The sequence below is a fragment of the Nansenia antarctica genome (assembly GCF_963989245.1).
Source record: "Nansenia antarctica genome assembly, chromosome: 1".
NCBI classification, from domain to species: Eukaryota; Metazoa; Chordata; class Actinopteri; order Argentiniformes; family Microstomatidae; genus Nansenia; species Nansenia antarctica.
The window spans coordinates 24,340,762-24,353,434 of NC_137674.1; the positions used below are offsets into that span (position 1 = coordinate 24,340,762).

Sequence of the window (12,673 nt, forward strand, 5' to 3'; positions counted from 1 at the left end):
TTCTGTAGATAAGATGAAGCCAGTGACAGAGCCGTCTGCTGTGAAGAGATGTCCAGTCTACGAGGGTGTACAGGTCACAGTGGTGAGTTGTGAAAGGCTCACCAGTGGCAAAACGAATGGCGGAGTGATGGAGTGTGTCGAGTTTCCTGAGGGCAGACTGAGATGCCATCCTATAGATGGTATCGCCATAGTCGAATATGGGCAGGATGGTCATCTTGACAAGGGTATGTTTGGCTGCACGGGTGAAAGAGGCCTTGTTCCGGTATAAAAAGCTTAGGCGAGCTTTGACTTTTGTCTGCAGGTGCTTTATGTGGGTGGTGAAGGAAAGGGATGAGTCCAGCCAAAGGCCAAGGTATTTGTAACAAGAGACAAACTCCAGCTCGGAACCGTCAACACAGAAGATCTTAGGGGGGCTGCTGACACCCAGTCTCTGGTCGAAAAGAATGCACTTTGTTTTTTTGGTGTTGAGGAGAAGGTGGAGGCGATGAAAAGACTGCTCAATGGAGGTGAGGCTGAGTTGTAGAGTGGAAGCCGCAGAGTGGAGTGAAGGGCCTGCACAATACAAGATGGTGTCGTCAGCATAAAGATGGATCTGGGATTTGCCAGCATCCATTGCTATATTATTGATGTAGATTGAGAACAACGTTGGTCCCAATATGGAGCCTTGAGGCACCCCTTTAGAGATGGTGAGATGGTCTGACAAGATGTTTTCAGTCTTCACTTGCTGAACTCGGTCAGTTAGATAGCTGGCAAACCAGTTGCAAGAGTTTGTAGAGAGACCAATGTTGGAGAGCCTCTGTAGAAGGATGGAGTGGTTGACAGAATCAAAGGCCTTAGCTAGGTTGATAAAGGCAGCGATGCAGACCTGCTTGGAGTCCAAGGAAGTGACAATGTCATCCAGAACTTTCAAGGTAGCTGTGATGCACCCGTGGCCAGGCCGGAACCCAGACTGCATGTTGGACAGGATGTTGTTTGAGGCCATGAAGTGGCTGAGCTGTTTGTGAGCTAGCTTCTCCAGGACCTTGGCCAGGCACGGCAAGATGGAGATGGGCCTGTAGCAGTTGGGGTCGGAGCTAGAGCCACCTTTAAAGAGGGGAAAGACCAGCGCGGATTTCCAGTCAGGAGGAAAGACAGACAGCTCAAAAGACATGTTGAATAGCCGTGTGATGGGAGCGGAAATGACAGGTGCAGCAGCTTTCAAAAACATGGGTTCGAGCCCATCAAGGCCAGCAGACTTGTTTGAGTCTAGCTTGGCTAGCTCCTCTAAAACCTCTGCGGTCAAGACAGGTTTAAAGGAGAAAGCGTCACAGCTGGAAGGAGGAGGAGAATGTGATGAAGCAGCAATGGGGGGAGTAGCTGAGAATACATGGGCCGAGTTGACAAAGTGATGATTAAAAAGCGAAGCCATGTGAGACTTGTCAGTGACAACAGTGTCACCAAAGGTCATTGCACTAGGAAGATGAGGGGAAGTGAGTTTGTTTTCCATGGCTTTGACCGTTTTCCAAAACATCTTGGTATCAGAGCCACAGGATGCAAATTTATCCAAGAAGTAACTGGTTTTGGCTTTTCTGACAGCCTGAGTGCTTTTATTTCTACACTGCCTAAAGGCAAGCCAGTCAGCAGGAGACTGGGTGGAACGAGATTTCCGCCATAAGGTGTTCTTCTGGCGCATCAACTCAGCCAAGTCATGGGAAAACCAGGGGCTGAAGCGATCCTTTATCCGTGATTTTATGAGTGGGCCGTGTTTGTTGATGATCTGATTAAAAGTCATCTTAAAATAGGACCAGGCGTCATCCACAGTGGAGACTGAATTAATTCGGTCCCAGTTCATGAACCTCAAGGATATCGCATATTAAAATGGTTGCCTGGATCTCTGGGCAGTTTGATTCTCTTCCCACATCTGGGCATTGGGTCCAAATACATAAATCTGTCCTGTTCAGGTTTTGAAAGTAAAATCCTAGATGGACAGTTGGGCTCAGACCAACATGGCAAATGTACCAGACAGGTTTTCTTCACAGGAGTCTCAGGCTGTCAGGAAAAGACACAAGGAGTTGGTAGTTTGCTTGATGACATAAAATACCGCATAACTATACGGTTTGAATGAATGTGAGCCACTTTTGTTTTTGGAGGATTACACATGTATACATGATTGTACAAGAGACAGAGTAGCCGTGCCAGTGGGCGACATAACAGACATTTAGCGGCGGTTTCCTTTGTCATCCAACTGCCATACTTTACCAGAGCTGTGGGAACATTTCTATTGTTCAAAAGTCACACGGAAATTGTTTTGATGTTTCCAAGTTTGAAACACATTAACAATGTAATGGATTTTATTTTAAATGATGTGCACTTGGTTGAAGTATCTGGTACAACAACCAGACACTAAAACAAAACAAATAGCAGTTGCTATTTGAATAAATAAACAGCAGTTGCTAATCTGTATGGATTTCTATCCTGAAGAATTGAAAAGTGACACTACATGTCTTAATAGTCTTAACCAATAGCGTTGTTACTGGCTATAGTAAGAGCTAAATGGTTTGGTGCTCCAGTTTTGTGTGTCTAGACTGCAGCCTCCTTCCTCTCAACCATACATCCGGCCTCCCCCCTCCCCCCTCCCCCCTCCCCCCCTCGCCAGGATGTACGCCGAGAGGCAGAAGCACCACTACCACATCCACTCTGTGGCGTGCACCGGCACAGAGGTGCACCTGGCCGCCTGCCCTCTAGAGTTCAACAAGGCGAACGCCTCGTCCACGTGTGAAGGCGGCATGCCGGTGGTCGTCAGCTGTGTACCAGGGCCACAGTTCATGAAGAAGAAACTTAAAACGACGGTAAAGTTAAACTACCTGTGTGTTTGTGTCTCAAAGGTAGGGCGACGTAGGTTTATTACTGACTAGCTTGTATTCTTCAAACATATTCTTCTTGATCTCGTAGTACAGCTCAGTACAGTAAGATAACGGTTACACCTACACAGTCACCTAATCCTTGGTTTTGGTGGTGTACCTCTCTGTAGAGAACCGTGAGGCTGAAGGGAGGTGCTAAAGTGGGAGAGGGCCGTGTGGAGGTGTTGAAGAACAACCAGTGGGGTACGGTGTGTGACGACCGCTGGGGCCTGCAGTCGGCCAGCGTGGTGTGCAGGGAACTGGGCTTCGGCAGCGCCAAGGAGGCCCTTACTGGGGCCCGCATGGGCCAAGGTGAGGAGCCCTTTTTTATTCATTATTTTTGAATTTTTACTCCAAGAGTAAAAACAAAACATGGTGCAGCAGCTTTCAGTCACGCTGCTGCATGCTCCTGGAACAAACTCTCCCCTGAAGAAATCAAACAGGCCCAAACCCTTAAAATATTTAAATCTAAGCTAAAAAAAAAAACGTCATGTTTTGCAGCAGTTATGATTAAACACAAACACTTCTATCAATGTCTTTTTTCCATTAACTATTGTCTTTTTAAATGTTTTATCTATTTACTTCTTATATTTGCTTTTATTCATTGTAATTTTTATTTTCTTACTATGCTGCTCTTGCTGTATTTGTAAATAATGTATGTAAATCACTTTGAATTGAGTTTATTTGTATAGCACATTTCATACAACAGCAATTCAAAGTGCTTTATAAAGTGCTTTATAAAAAAACAAAAAAAGGTCATCCTTCCTTCTCCTAGTATTGTGACTGCCAAGGGCACCTGATCCTAGCATAGATGTTTCTTATGGTGACTAGATGATTCAATTACTTAAGACAAATACTTGTCGTTTTGGATAAAAGTGTCTGCTAAATGTCAAAAATGTAGATGTAATCAAATCACAAGGTGGCCATGATTCATTCATTCATGTTCACTGTGCACTACCATAATAATAATAATAATAATAATAATAATAATAATAACTTTAATTTATATAGCGCCTTTCACAAACCCAAGGACGCTGTACAAGGGGATGAAAACGGACAGACAAAACAGAAAACAAACAAAGCAAAAACTAAAACAATGACTAGGGGCCAAATGCCTTGGAGAACAGATGGGTTTTGAGGGCTAGTTTGAAGGAGTCCAGGGTGGGGGCGTTGCGGATCACTGAGGGGAGGGAGTTCCAGAGCGTAGGTGCAGCCACACTGAATGCTCTGTCCCCAAAGGTCCGTAGGTTGGTGCGGGGGGGGGATAGCAGGCCCATGTCTGCGGACCGCAGGTTCCGGGAAGGGGTATGCTGGGGGAGGAGGTCAGTTAGGTACTGGCACTACCATGCACTCCAGTGCATTATTTTGTGTAGACCGAACAGCCTGTCTTCAGATATCAGACATCACAAACATGTCCAACAAGGCAGACCGTCTCCTAGATGTGAGACATACCTGCTTTAAGACCAGCCGGTGGGCTGTGGCTGTGGAGGCAGTTATCAGTGACCAGCTGTCTATATCTTGCTAGACTATGAGGTCTTCTCCCTCAGACCACATCTGATTGGCTCTCGACCACAGGAGGAAATTCTTCAAAGGATTTGTTGTTTGGGCTACACTGAGAAACCAAAGGGAACAAAAAGATGAGAGAGGGAGAAAGTCTGACTGAAACTTGATAATGTGGAACTGCTGTAAGCCCTCAGCAATGGAAGCAATTGACCATGAGAGGAAGGGGGTTGTGGACTCATTTACCACTGGTACAGGGTTGTGGACTCATTTACCACTGGTACAGGGTTGTGGCACGAGGCGAAGCCGAGTAGGAAAACCCTGTACAGTGGTAAATGAGTCCACAACCCCCGCCCTCGAATGGTAAATTGCTTTTCTACATCCACAGCCACCACATAATATAAAAAATAAATACACAGTTGTAACATTAAATTAATGTATTTACAATCATTAATCGTTTCAGAATATATCCTTCCGCCACAGAATATAGTCGCGTAAACAAGATCAACCATTGCATTGTAGGTCAGCATAGGTGTTCTTAATCAGATTGATTGGGAGGCGCATTGATACTGGAAATGCGGTCTGAACAGTGGGTTGTTGGGGGTATTTACCACTGTTGCTAGCCAATCAGAATCCAGTATCCAAACATGCTGTTGTAGAACAGTGTGATATTAACCAATAGGTTCCATGTGGAGAGCAAATAGTTTCCATTGGTTAGACATTAGTATTTGTGTAAATAGAACGCCATGATCTGTGTGATGCAGGCTACCATCTGAATGAGCCATGGGATTGTAGCTACAGTACGTCTAGTCAGGGTCCTAGCTGTCAGGTACTAATGAGTTTATGCTGGAGAAATGCTGTTTGCTGGGAAATTACTGAATGCGACTCCAAAAACCGCCAACTCATTCAGAAAGTAGTGGATGTTCAGAACAGCCAACACAAGCCATGGAACCTAAAGATGAATAAGGCAGTGTGCTGTCTGCCTCTCATTAATAATTCTCCCTTAACACATGGAGTTGTGTGCCGTGTGTATGCATGTCCTGTCCGGAGACAGGCTTTCACTAGAAGAGCCGTGAGGGGTCACGGTGACCCCTGTGAGTCTTTTTAAAAACAAATCTTTGCACTCGATCAAATTTCAGGACCCTCCTTTCATGACTTTTCCTAGATATGTACGTTCTACCACCCAGTATCCTTACATTTTCAAAATCACATCAGGATAAGCTAATATAAAGCTATTTTGCTGTTTTTCTGTGTAGGAGGCAGGCTAATTTACAAGCAGCCAACTAGTGGTTGTTGTGTGTAAATAGCAGCTTAGCATTGTAAAGAGGCGGCTCTTTTAGTAGGTAAAAAGGGCACGGCTGTTCTAGTGTTAAAACATGGAGTTGTGTGCAGTGTGTATGCATGTCCTGTCCTGGAACAGGCTTTTTAAGGCAGAGCTCTAGAAGATTGGGGAGGCTGTGGCGCAGGAGGTAGAGCCGCCGTCTAATGATCGCAAGGTTGGCAGATCGGCGGTTCGAGCCCCGGCTGGCCACACGTCGAAGTGTCCTTGGGCAAGCTATTTGCTATTCTTTTTTTTTGTAGGTCAATTGATATCATCCTATGGATGTTGAGTGACATTCAAATGAGTTGCCGGTCATCCCGGTTAGAGAAGAGGTTCGTCACAGAATCTCTTTGAGGCAGTCACATACCTGGTGTGCAGTCAAATGTTAGACCAACCCTTTTTTTTCAGTTTTTTTTTTTTTCTGGGTGGGGCAGTCCCACTCATATTTTTCATTTTATTGGACAGATACAGTGAAGACAGACAGGAAAGTAAGGAGAAGAAGGGAGAGAGGGCATGTCTGCAGGGCATGGGCTGGATTCAAACCCATGCTGACATGGGCATGTGTGCACTGTAGACCGCGGTGCTAGACCACTGGACCACCCCAGGCCACAGACCACCCCCTTTTTAAATAAATGTTTACGACTTGGAATTTTACATTTTAAATTGAATTTTACATTTTTATTTAAATTCTTACCATTTAGCAGACACTTTTATTCAAAGTGACTTTTAAACTAAAAAAAAAAAAAAAAATGTAGATTACAGGGACAGTCTCCCTGGAGTAACTTAGAGCTAAGTGCTTTACTCAAGAGCACACTAGGGGTGGTGTTCTCAGGTGGGATTTGAACTAATGACCCTTTGATCACAAATCCAATTCAACATGTTTGAATGACATGATCAAACAGAGAGAGGGAAGATGAAGGGGTTGGTTTATTTAACGTGTGAACAGACAGGTGCTACTGGAGGAATTCGATTTGGAAAAAGAGTATCAGGCCAGAGAGTAAAAAAAAAAAGAAAAAGAGCAAAAAAGCAAAATATCCAGATAGTAATATCTACTTTGATCTAGTATTATACAAAATGTACAGGATAATGCATCTTGATGTTCTCTTGGTGTGGTTTTGTTTTAAATGCAGTGTGTTTTCATGCATCTTGATACTGTGTATGATCATGTCTGTCGTGTCTGGATGTGTCTCTTTGAAGGGATGGGTCCCATCTACATGAATGAAGTCAAATGTCTCGGTCTGGAGAAGACCATATGGAACTGTCCGTATAAGAACATCACATCAGAGGATTGTCATCATCTAGAGGACGCGGCTGTGAGATGCAACACTCCTTACATGGCCCTGGAGAACGCGGTCAGAACATCACCTGCTTACCTCGTGTTTTATAGAGACAGTCATATCGTGACGTTTGAATTATAAGGTTCGATCTCCATTTTTGGTCAAAAATTAGTTTTTTACATAATCTGATCCATTAGGTGTTTATTAATGCCTGTGTGGTGTTATTTTTTTAAATGTTGACGTTTTTGAGTTAGTAATTCATAAAATACAACGGTTCCATCTCACAAAACATAATGGAATGTAAAAACGTTGACGCTCAATATCTCTGAACTACCCTAAACGGAGATAGAACCTTATAATTCTAAGCTCACGATATAGAGATGACTTGGCTTGTGTTATATATCATTCAAATCAGTGTTGATTACAGTTGAGAACTCGAAGGCATGATAATGTAAAAAAATCAATTCAATCTTTATTATAAAGATTTTTTATCAGATTTGGTGAATCAAAGTGAATAATATGTTTGCTGAAAAATAACTTGTATAACTTGTAACATGTCTTATATCTTTCAAATGCCAAAGCAATGCTATCTTGAACCAAACAACGAGCTTCAGAAACCCCCTAACTCCCAGTATGCCTGGTTAACACTACAACAGCCGTGCCTATTTTACCTACTAGTAGAGCCGCCTTGGGGGTCAAATAGACCCCCCTTTTAGAATGTAAATCTGCTATTTACACAGAGAGATCACTAGAGGGCGCTTATTTTTTTTAGCCTGCCTCCTACACAGAAAAACTGCTAAACAGCTTTATACTATCTTATCCTGAAGTGATTTTGAAAACGTAAGGATACTGGGTGGTAGAACGCACATACGTATCTAGGAAAGGTCATGAAAGGAGGGTCCTGAAATTTGATTGAGTGTAAAGATATAAAAAAAATCTTTACTCCCTCATGGCTGTTCTAGTGTTAAAGATCAACTGCCAAAGAGTTCCAGAACACCCACCACCCAGTGTTCCAAGTGTTTTATGTGTTGTCTACCTAGCAACAACACTCAACTGGCTACTTCTAAATGACCCCACCCATGGCTGTTCTAGTGTTAAACCTCCTGTGTTTGGCCAGGTCATACTCCCCCGTGCCCCACAATGCTCCGCCCCGCGCCTCCTAACCCCTCTGCCCCACACAGATCCGCATCACAGGGGGGCGCACTCGCTACGAGGGGCGCGTGGAGATACTGAACACCGACGCTAACGGGACCCAGAGCTGGGGGCTGATCTGTGGCGAGGGCTGGAGCACCAGAGAGGCCATGGTGATCTGCAGGCAGCTGGGGCTAGGCTACGCTAACCACGGCCTGCAAGTAGGTTATTAACCCCACTAACATGGGTAGGTAGTAACCATGTACTGTACTACTGTGCTACAGTACATGAACCTTCCTTCAACCAACCCTGTTGCTGCTGGGGAACCAAATGACAAACTGCCCCCCCCCATGCCTAACACGCCGAGAGCTACAGCTACAGTTGCAAACCGCTGTTTGCCCTCAGGGGTTGTGTACAGAGCGAGCACAGACAGGACACAGACAGGACACAGACAGGACACAGACAGGACACAGACAGGACTCAGACAGGGCACAGACAGGGCACAGACAGGGACAGGAAGCTGCCTTTCATTGACGTCCCATAGGGCCTCTTTGCAGGTCCGGATAGTTGGCGGTCGGACGTATTATGAGGGTCGGGTTGAAGTGCAGGTTGGGTCCAAGTGGGGCACAGTGTGCAGCGCAGGCTGGACCACAAAGGAAGCCATGGTGGTGTGCAGGCAGCTAGGGCTGGGCTACTCCATGCATGCCATTACTGTAAGTAAGACAGGAAGTCGACAAATAAATAAAGCCTTTGGGCTAATTCCATAGCAACTTCAATAGCTTGTAATTGAACTGCTTTAAGAACACAAATACATAGACTTCTTCTACTGCTCGGCATACAGAAAACATATTTCCTAACGGATGCACTGTGTTTGTGTTTGTCTGTACTGGTGTTGTTGTCGACCCTTCTCCAAGGAAACGTGGTACTGGGACAGCAGTAATGTAACAGAGATGATCTTAAGTGGTGTGAAGTGCTCGGGGAACGAGATGTCCCTGAGTCACTGCCAACATCACAAATCTGTCAACTGCCTGAAGGCGGCGGCTAAGTTCTCCGCTGGGGTCATCTGCTCCGAGAGTGAGTGATTATTATCATAGAAAACCCCTCTCTGTAAAAAGTGAAAGTATCAGCTAATGTTATTCGGTTGTTAAGTCGTGACGTGTTTCCGGGTCCAAAGTTGGCTGAGGCGCTCTCTTCGAAATGCCTCAGTTATAATAATAATTCATTATGTTTATATATCGCTTTTCCGAGGCTCAAAGACGCTGACAAATATGGGAAAAACAGGAAAGTGCTGTGTCCCTTGTTGTATGAATAGATCCCAGTCTAAAAAACGATTGAACTGTCATTCTACCTCTGTAGTACACTGGTACTCTGGTCCGGGGAATTTCTGGTTTGGACCCGGAAATGGCTAAACGTCACGTTTGACGTCAGACTTAACAACCGAATTACATTGTAGCTAACTGAAATTCATTAAAGGTTCTTAAAGGTGCCATGAACGGTTAATGACGGTTGACGGACCGCTCTCCTGTCTGTGTCCAGCGGCGTCTGACCTGGTCCTGAACGCACCCCTGGTCGCGCAGACGGTTTACATCGAGGACCGTCCCCTGCACATGCTCTACTGCGCCGCTGAGGAAGACTGCCTCTCCAAGTCCGCCGTCAAGGCCAACTGGCCCTACGGACACCGCCGCCTGCTCCGCTTCTCCTCGCAGATCCACAACATCGGCCGAGCGGACTTCAGACCCAAGGCCGGGCGGCACTCCTGGGTGTGGCACGCCTGTCACGGGTAACCATGGGAACTTAGGTTTATACGTTTATACAGTAGAATGAGTATGAATATGAATGACCCAACTAACAGTTTTTATGTATGCCCAGGATAATCAGGAGGGGGAAAATATTGGGCCAAAGCAAAGAAAATCTCTTTTAAGACAGGCCTGAAAACCTTTTTATTCAAAAAGGCCTTTGACTGTTCATTCCTGTGATTTATTTTGTTAGTTTTTTACTATGTTTTTAACTTATGATGTTTTTAGGTTGTTTTGTTTTTAACTTATTATGTTTTTAGGTTGTTTTTGTTTTAACTTATGTTTTTACGGTTGTTAGCACTCTGAGATTATTTTTGAATTAGAAGTGCAATACAAATAAAATGCATTATTATTATTATTATTATTATTATTATTATTATTATTATTATTATTATTAAAATAGCCAAGACTGTAACTCTTGACAATAACTCTTCGAGGTACAATGAATCCCTGTTTGTGTGTTCCCTATAGCCATTACCACAGTATGGACATATTCACACACTACGACCTGCTGTCTACTAACGGGAGCAGGGTGGCGGAGGGCCACAAAGCTAGCTTCTGCCTGGAGGACAGCGAGTGTGCAGAGGGTGAGTCTGGGGGTTGTAGTCTATATGGGTGACCAGTAGGGATACCGTGACGTTAGAATTATAAGGTTCTATCTCTAATTTAGTTTTTTACATAATCTGATCCATTAGGTGTTTAATAATGCCTGTGTGGTGTTATTTTTAAAATGTTTAAATGTTTTTGTTAGTAATTAATAAAATACAAAGGTTCCATCTCACAAAACATAATGGAATGTAAAAACTTTGACGCTCAATATCTCTGAACTACCCTAAACGGAGATAGAACCTTATCATTCTAAACTCACAATACCCTATCCAATCAGAGCATGAACTGGTTGAATCCATCCGTTGAAGTGTTGTGGTTGTGTGAGGATGTTAAATGGTCGGTTAGTAAATGTCCTATTGGTTTGACCTGTTGTGTCTTCAGGTATCTCTAAGCGGTACGAGTGTGCAAACTTTGGTGAGCAGGGCATCACAGTGGGATGCTGGGATCTGTACCGCCATGACATCGACTGCCAGTGGATCGATATCAGCGACATCAAGCCAGGGAACTACATCCTACAGGTGAACATATACATAGACATATACATACTACTACTACTACTATACATATACCTGTACCTGTATATTATACAGTATATAGTAGTACAGTAGGCCCAGGGTGGGGATCTAATACATTTACATTTTTGGCATTTAGCAGACGCCTTATTCCAAAGCGACTTACAATCAATACATTTGAATACTAAGCAAGTGAATCATCAATCCACCAGTCGTAGCAGGAAGAGTAATCCAGCTCAGGCCCGGGGCCATTGATAGAAGGAGAAACCTTCTTCTATCACCTTCTTCTAAACCTAGCCTTTTTATTTTTTTATTTTATTTATTTAGACACTGGAGAAACAGAGAAACAGTACAAGGGGGGCAAATAGAAGTGTTTAGGGGACACAGTAGAGGGGAAAAGCGGGTGTCTTCAGGAGACGCAGTGCTGGGGGGCAGTAGATGTCTCAGGAGGAGCAGTTAAGGTGTAACCTGAAGAGATGGGTCTTCAGTCTACGACGACATAGTGTTTTATGTTTTATGCTCCCCAATTTCAGATTGTGATCAACCCAAATTTCGAAGTGGCAGAGAGTGACTTCACTAACAACGGCATGAAATGCAACTGCAAGTATGATGGCCACCGTATCTGGCTCCATGACTGCCATATTGGTAAGACCCAGACTGATCATTAGAAAAACAGTCCCATTTCTCTGTGCGTTTATTGTTTGAGGGGAGCACCCTGTCCATCTGTTCTTTTGTACTTTTCTCCCTGTTTAATTTAATTTAATTTACTTTATTATTATTTTTTATTTATTACAATTATTTAATTTATTTAAATTATACATTTTGTTTTTGTGCGTGTTTTTTTGTTGATGTTTTTTGTCTTGTCTTGTCTCTCACTCGAGAGTTTGGGCTGGGTGGGTGTTTAGGGGTAAAGAAATAATAATAAAAAAGGTGTTCTAGTTCTCTGTTAGAACACCAAATGGGGGATAAAGAAAATAAAACTCTTATTTAGTTTTTTTTAAGTCAATTGTGTAATTTGCATTTGTATATTCTTGTCCCTGACTTGTATGCCTTTGTTCGCCAATAATATATATAGTATATATATTTTTAAAAATAGTACCATGGATAACCAGTCTGGTTTAACCCCCCCACACCCCCTCCATTGTGTCTTACGGCTGCTCTGTTGTTGCTTCTGTCCAGGCGATGCCTTCAGCGAGGAGGCAGAGAGGAGGTTTGAGAAGTACCCTGGACAGCTGAACAACCAGATCTCCTAATCTCCATAACGGACAGCTCGCTCAATCTTGCCAGACCTGGGTGGTAACCAAAGAAGGGTCTATATAGTATATGTATGTCTCACCACCAGGTTGAAACATCCCCCCCATCCCCCATTACCTAGCTACCTATCAGAACCCCTATACAACACATCACATCAGAACAAACCAACTCACTAAATCATGCTCAAGATCCCACAGGGCAGAAGAAGTCCTAATCTGAAAGTGAAGGAGCCTTGCTTAGGTCGAAACGTTATTGTGTTATATATGGTGAATGTGTCGGTGTCTGTCAAAGAGTTATTATACTTGAATACTCAGTGCTCTTCTTTTTTTTTTTTGCAAACAAACAGACTAATTTTTCGATTTTGGTATTGAAATATTTCTCTTTTGGTCAAATG

At 43.7% G+C, this 12,673-nt stretch overlaps 1 protein-coding gene across 1 annotated transcript in view; it reads left to right on the forward strand.

Moving 5' to 3' along the window:
• Positions 1–12,278, forward strand: part of loxl3b (lysyl oxidase-like 3b) — a gene marked incomplete at its 3' end in the record, with an annotated part of 17,134 nt that extends 4,856 nt beyond the window's left edge. The window contains exons 4-13 of the mRNA XM_080540107.1: positions 2,636–2,828; positions 3,011–3,191; positions 6,898–7,052; positions 8,666–8,821; positions 9,023–9,182; positions 9,645–9,888; positions 10,376–10,491; positions 10,895–11,031; positions 11,559–11,670; positions 12,205–12,278. Coding sequence (XP_080396233.1) covers positions 2,636–2,828; positions 3,011–3,191; positions 6,898–7,052; positions 8,666–8,821; positions 9,023–9,182; positions 9,645–9,888; positions 10,376–10,491; positions 10,895–11,031; positions 11,559–11,670; positions 12,205–12,278 — 1,528 coding nt within the window. The remainder of the gene's footprint in view (positions 1–2,635; positions 2,829–3,010; positions 3,192–6,897; positions 7,053–8,665; positions 8,822–9,022; positions 9,183–9,644; positions 9,889–10,375; positions 10,492–10,894; positions 11,032–11,558; positions 11,671–12,204) is intronic.
• Positions 12,279–12,673: the final 395 nt, after the last annotated feature.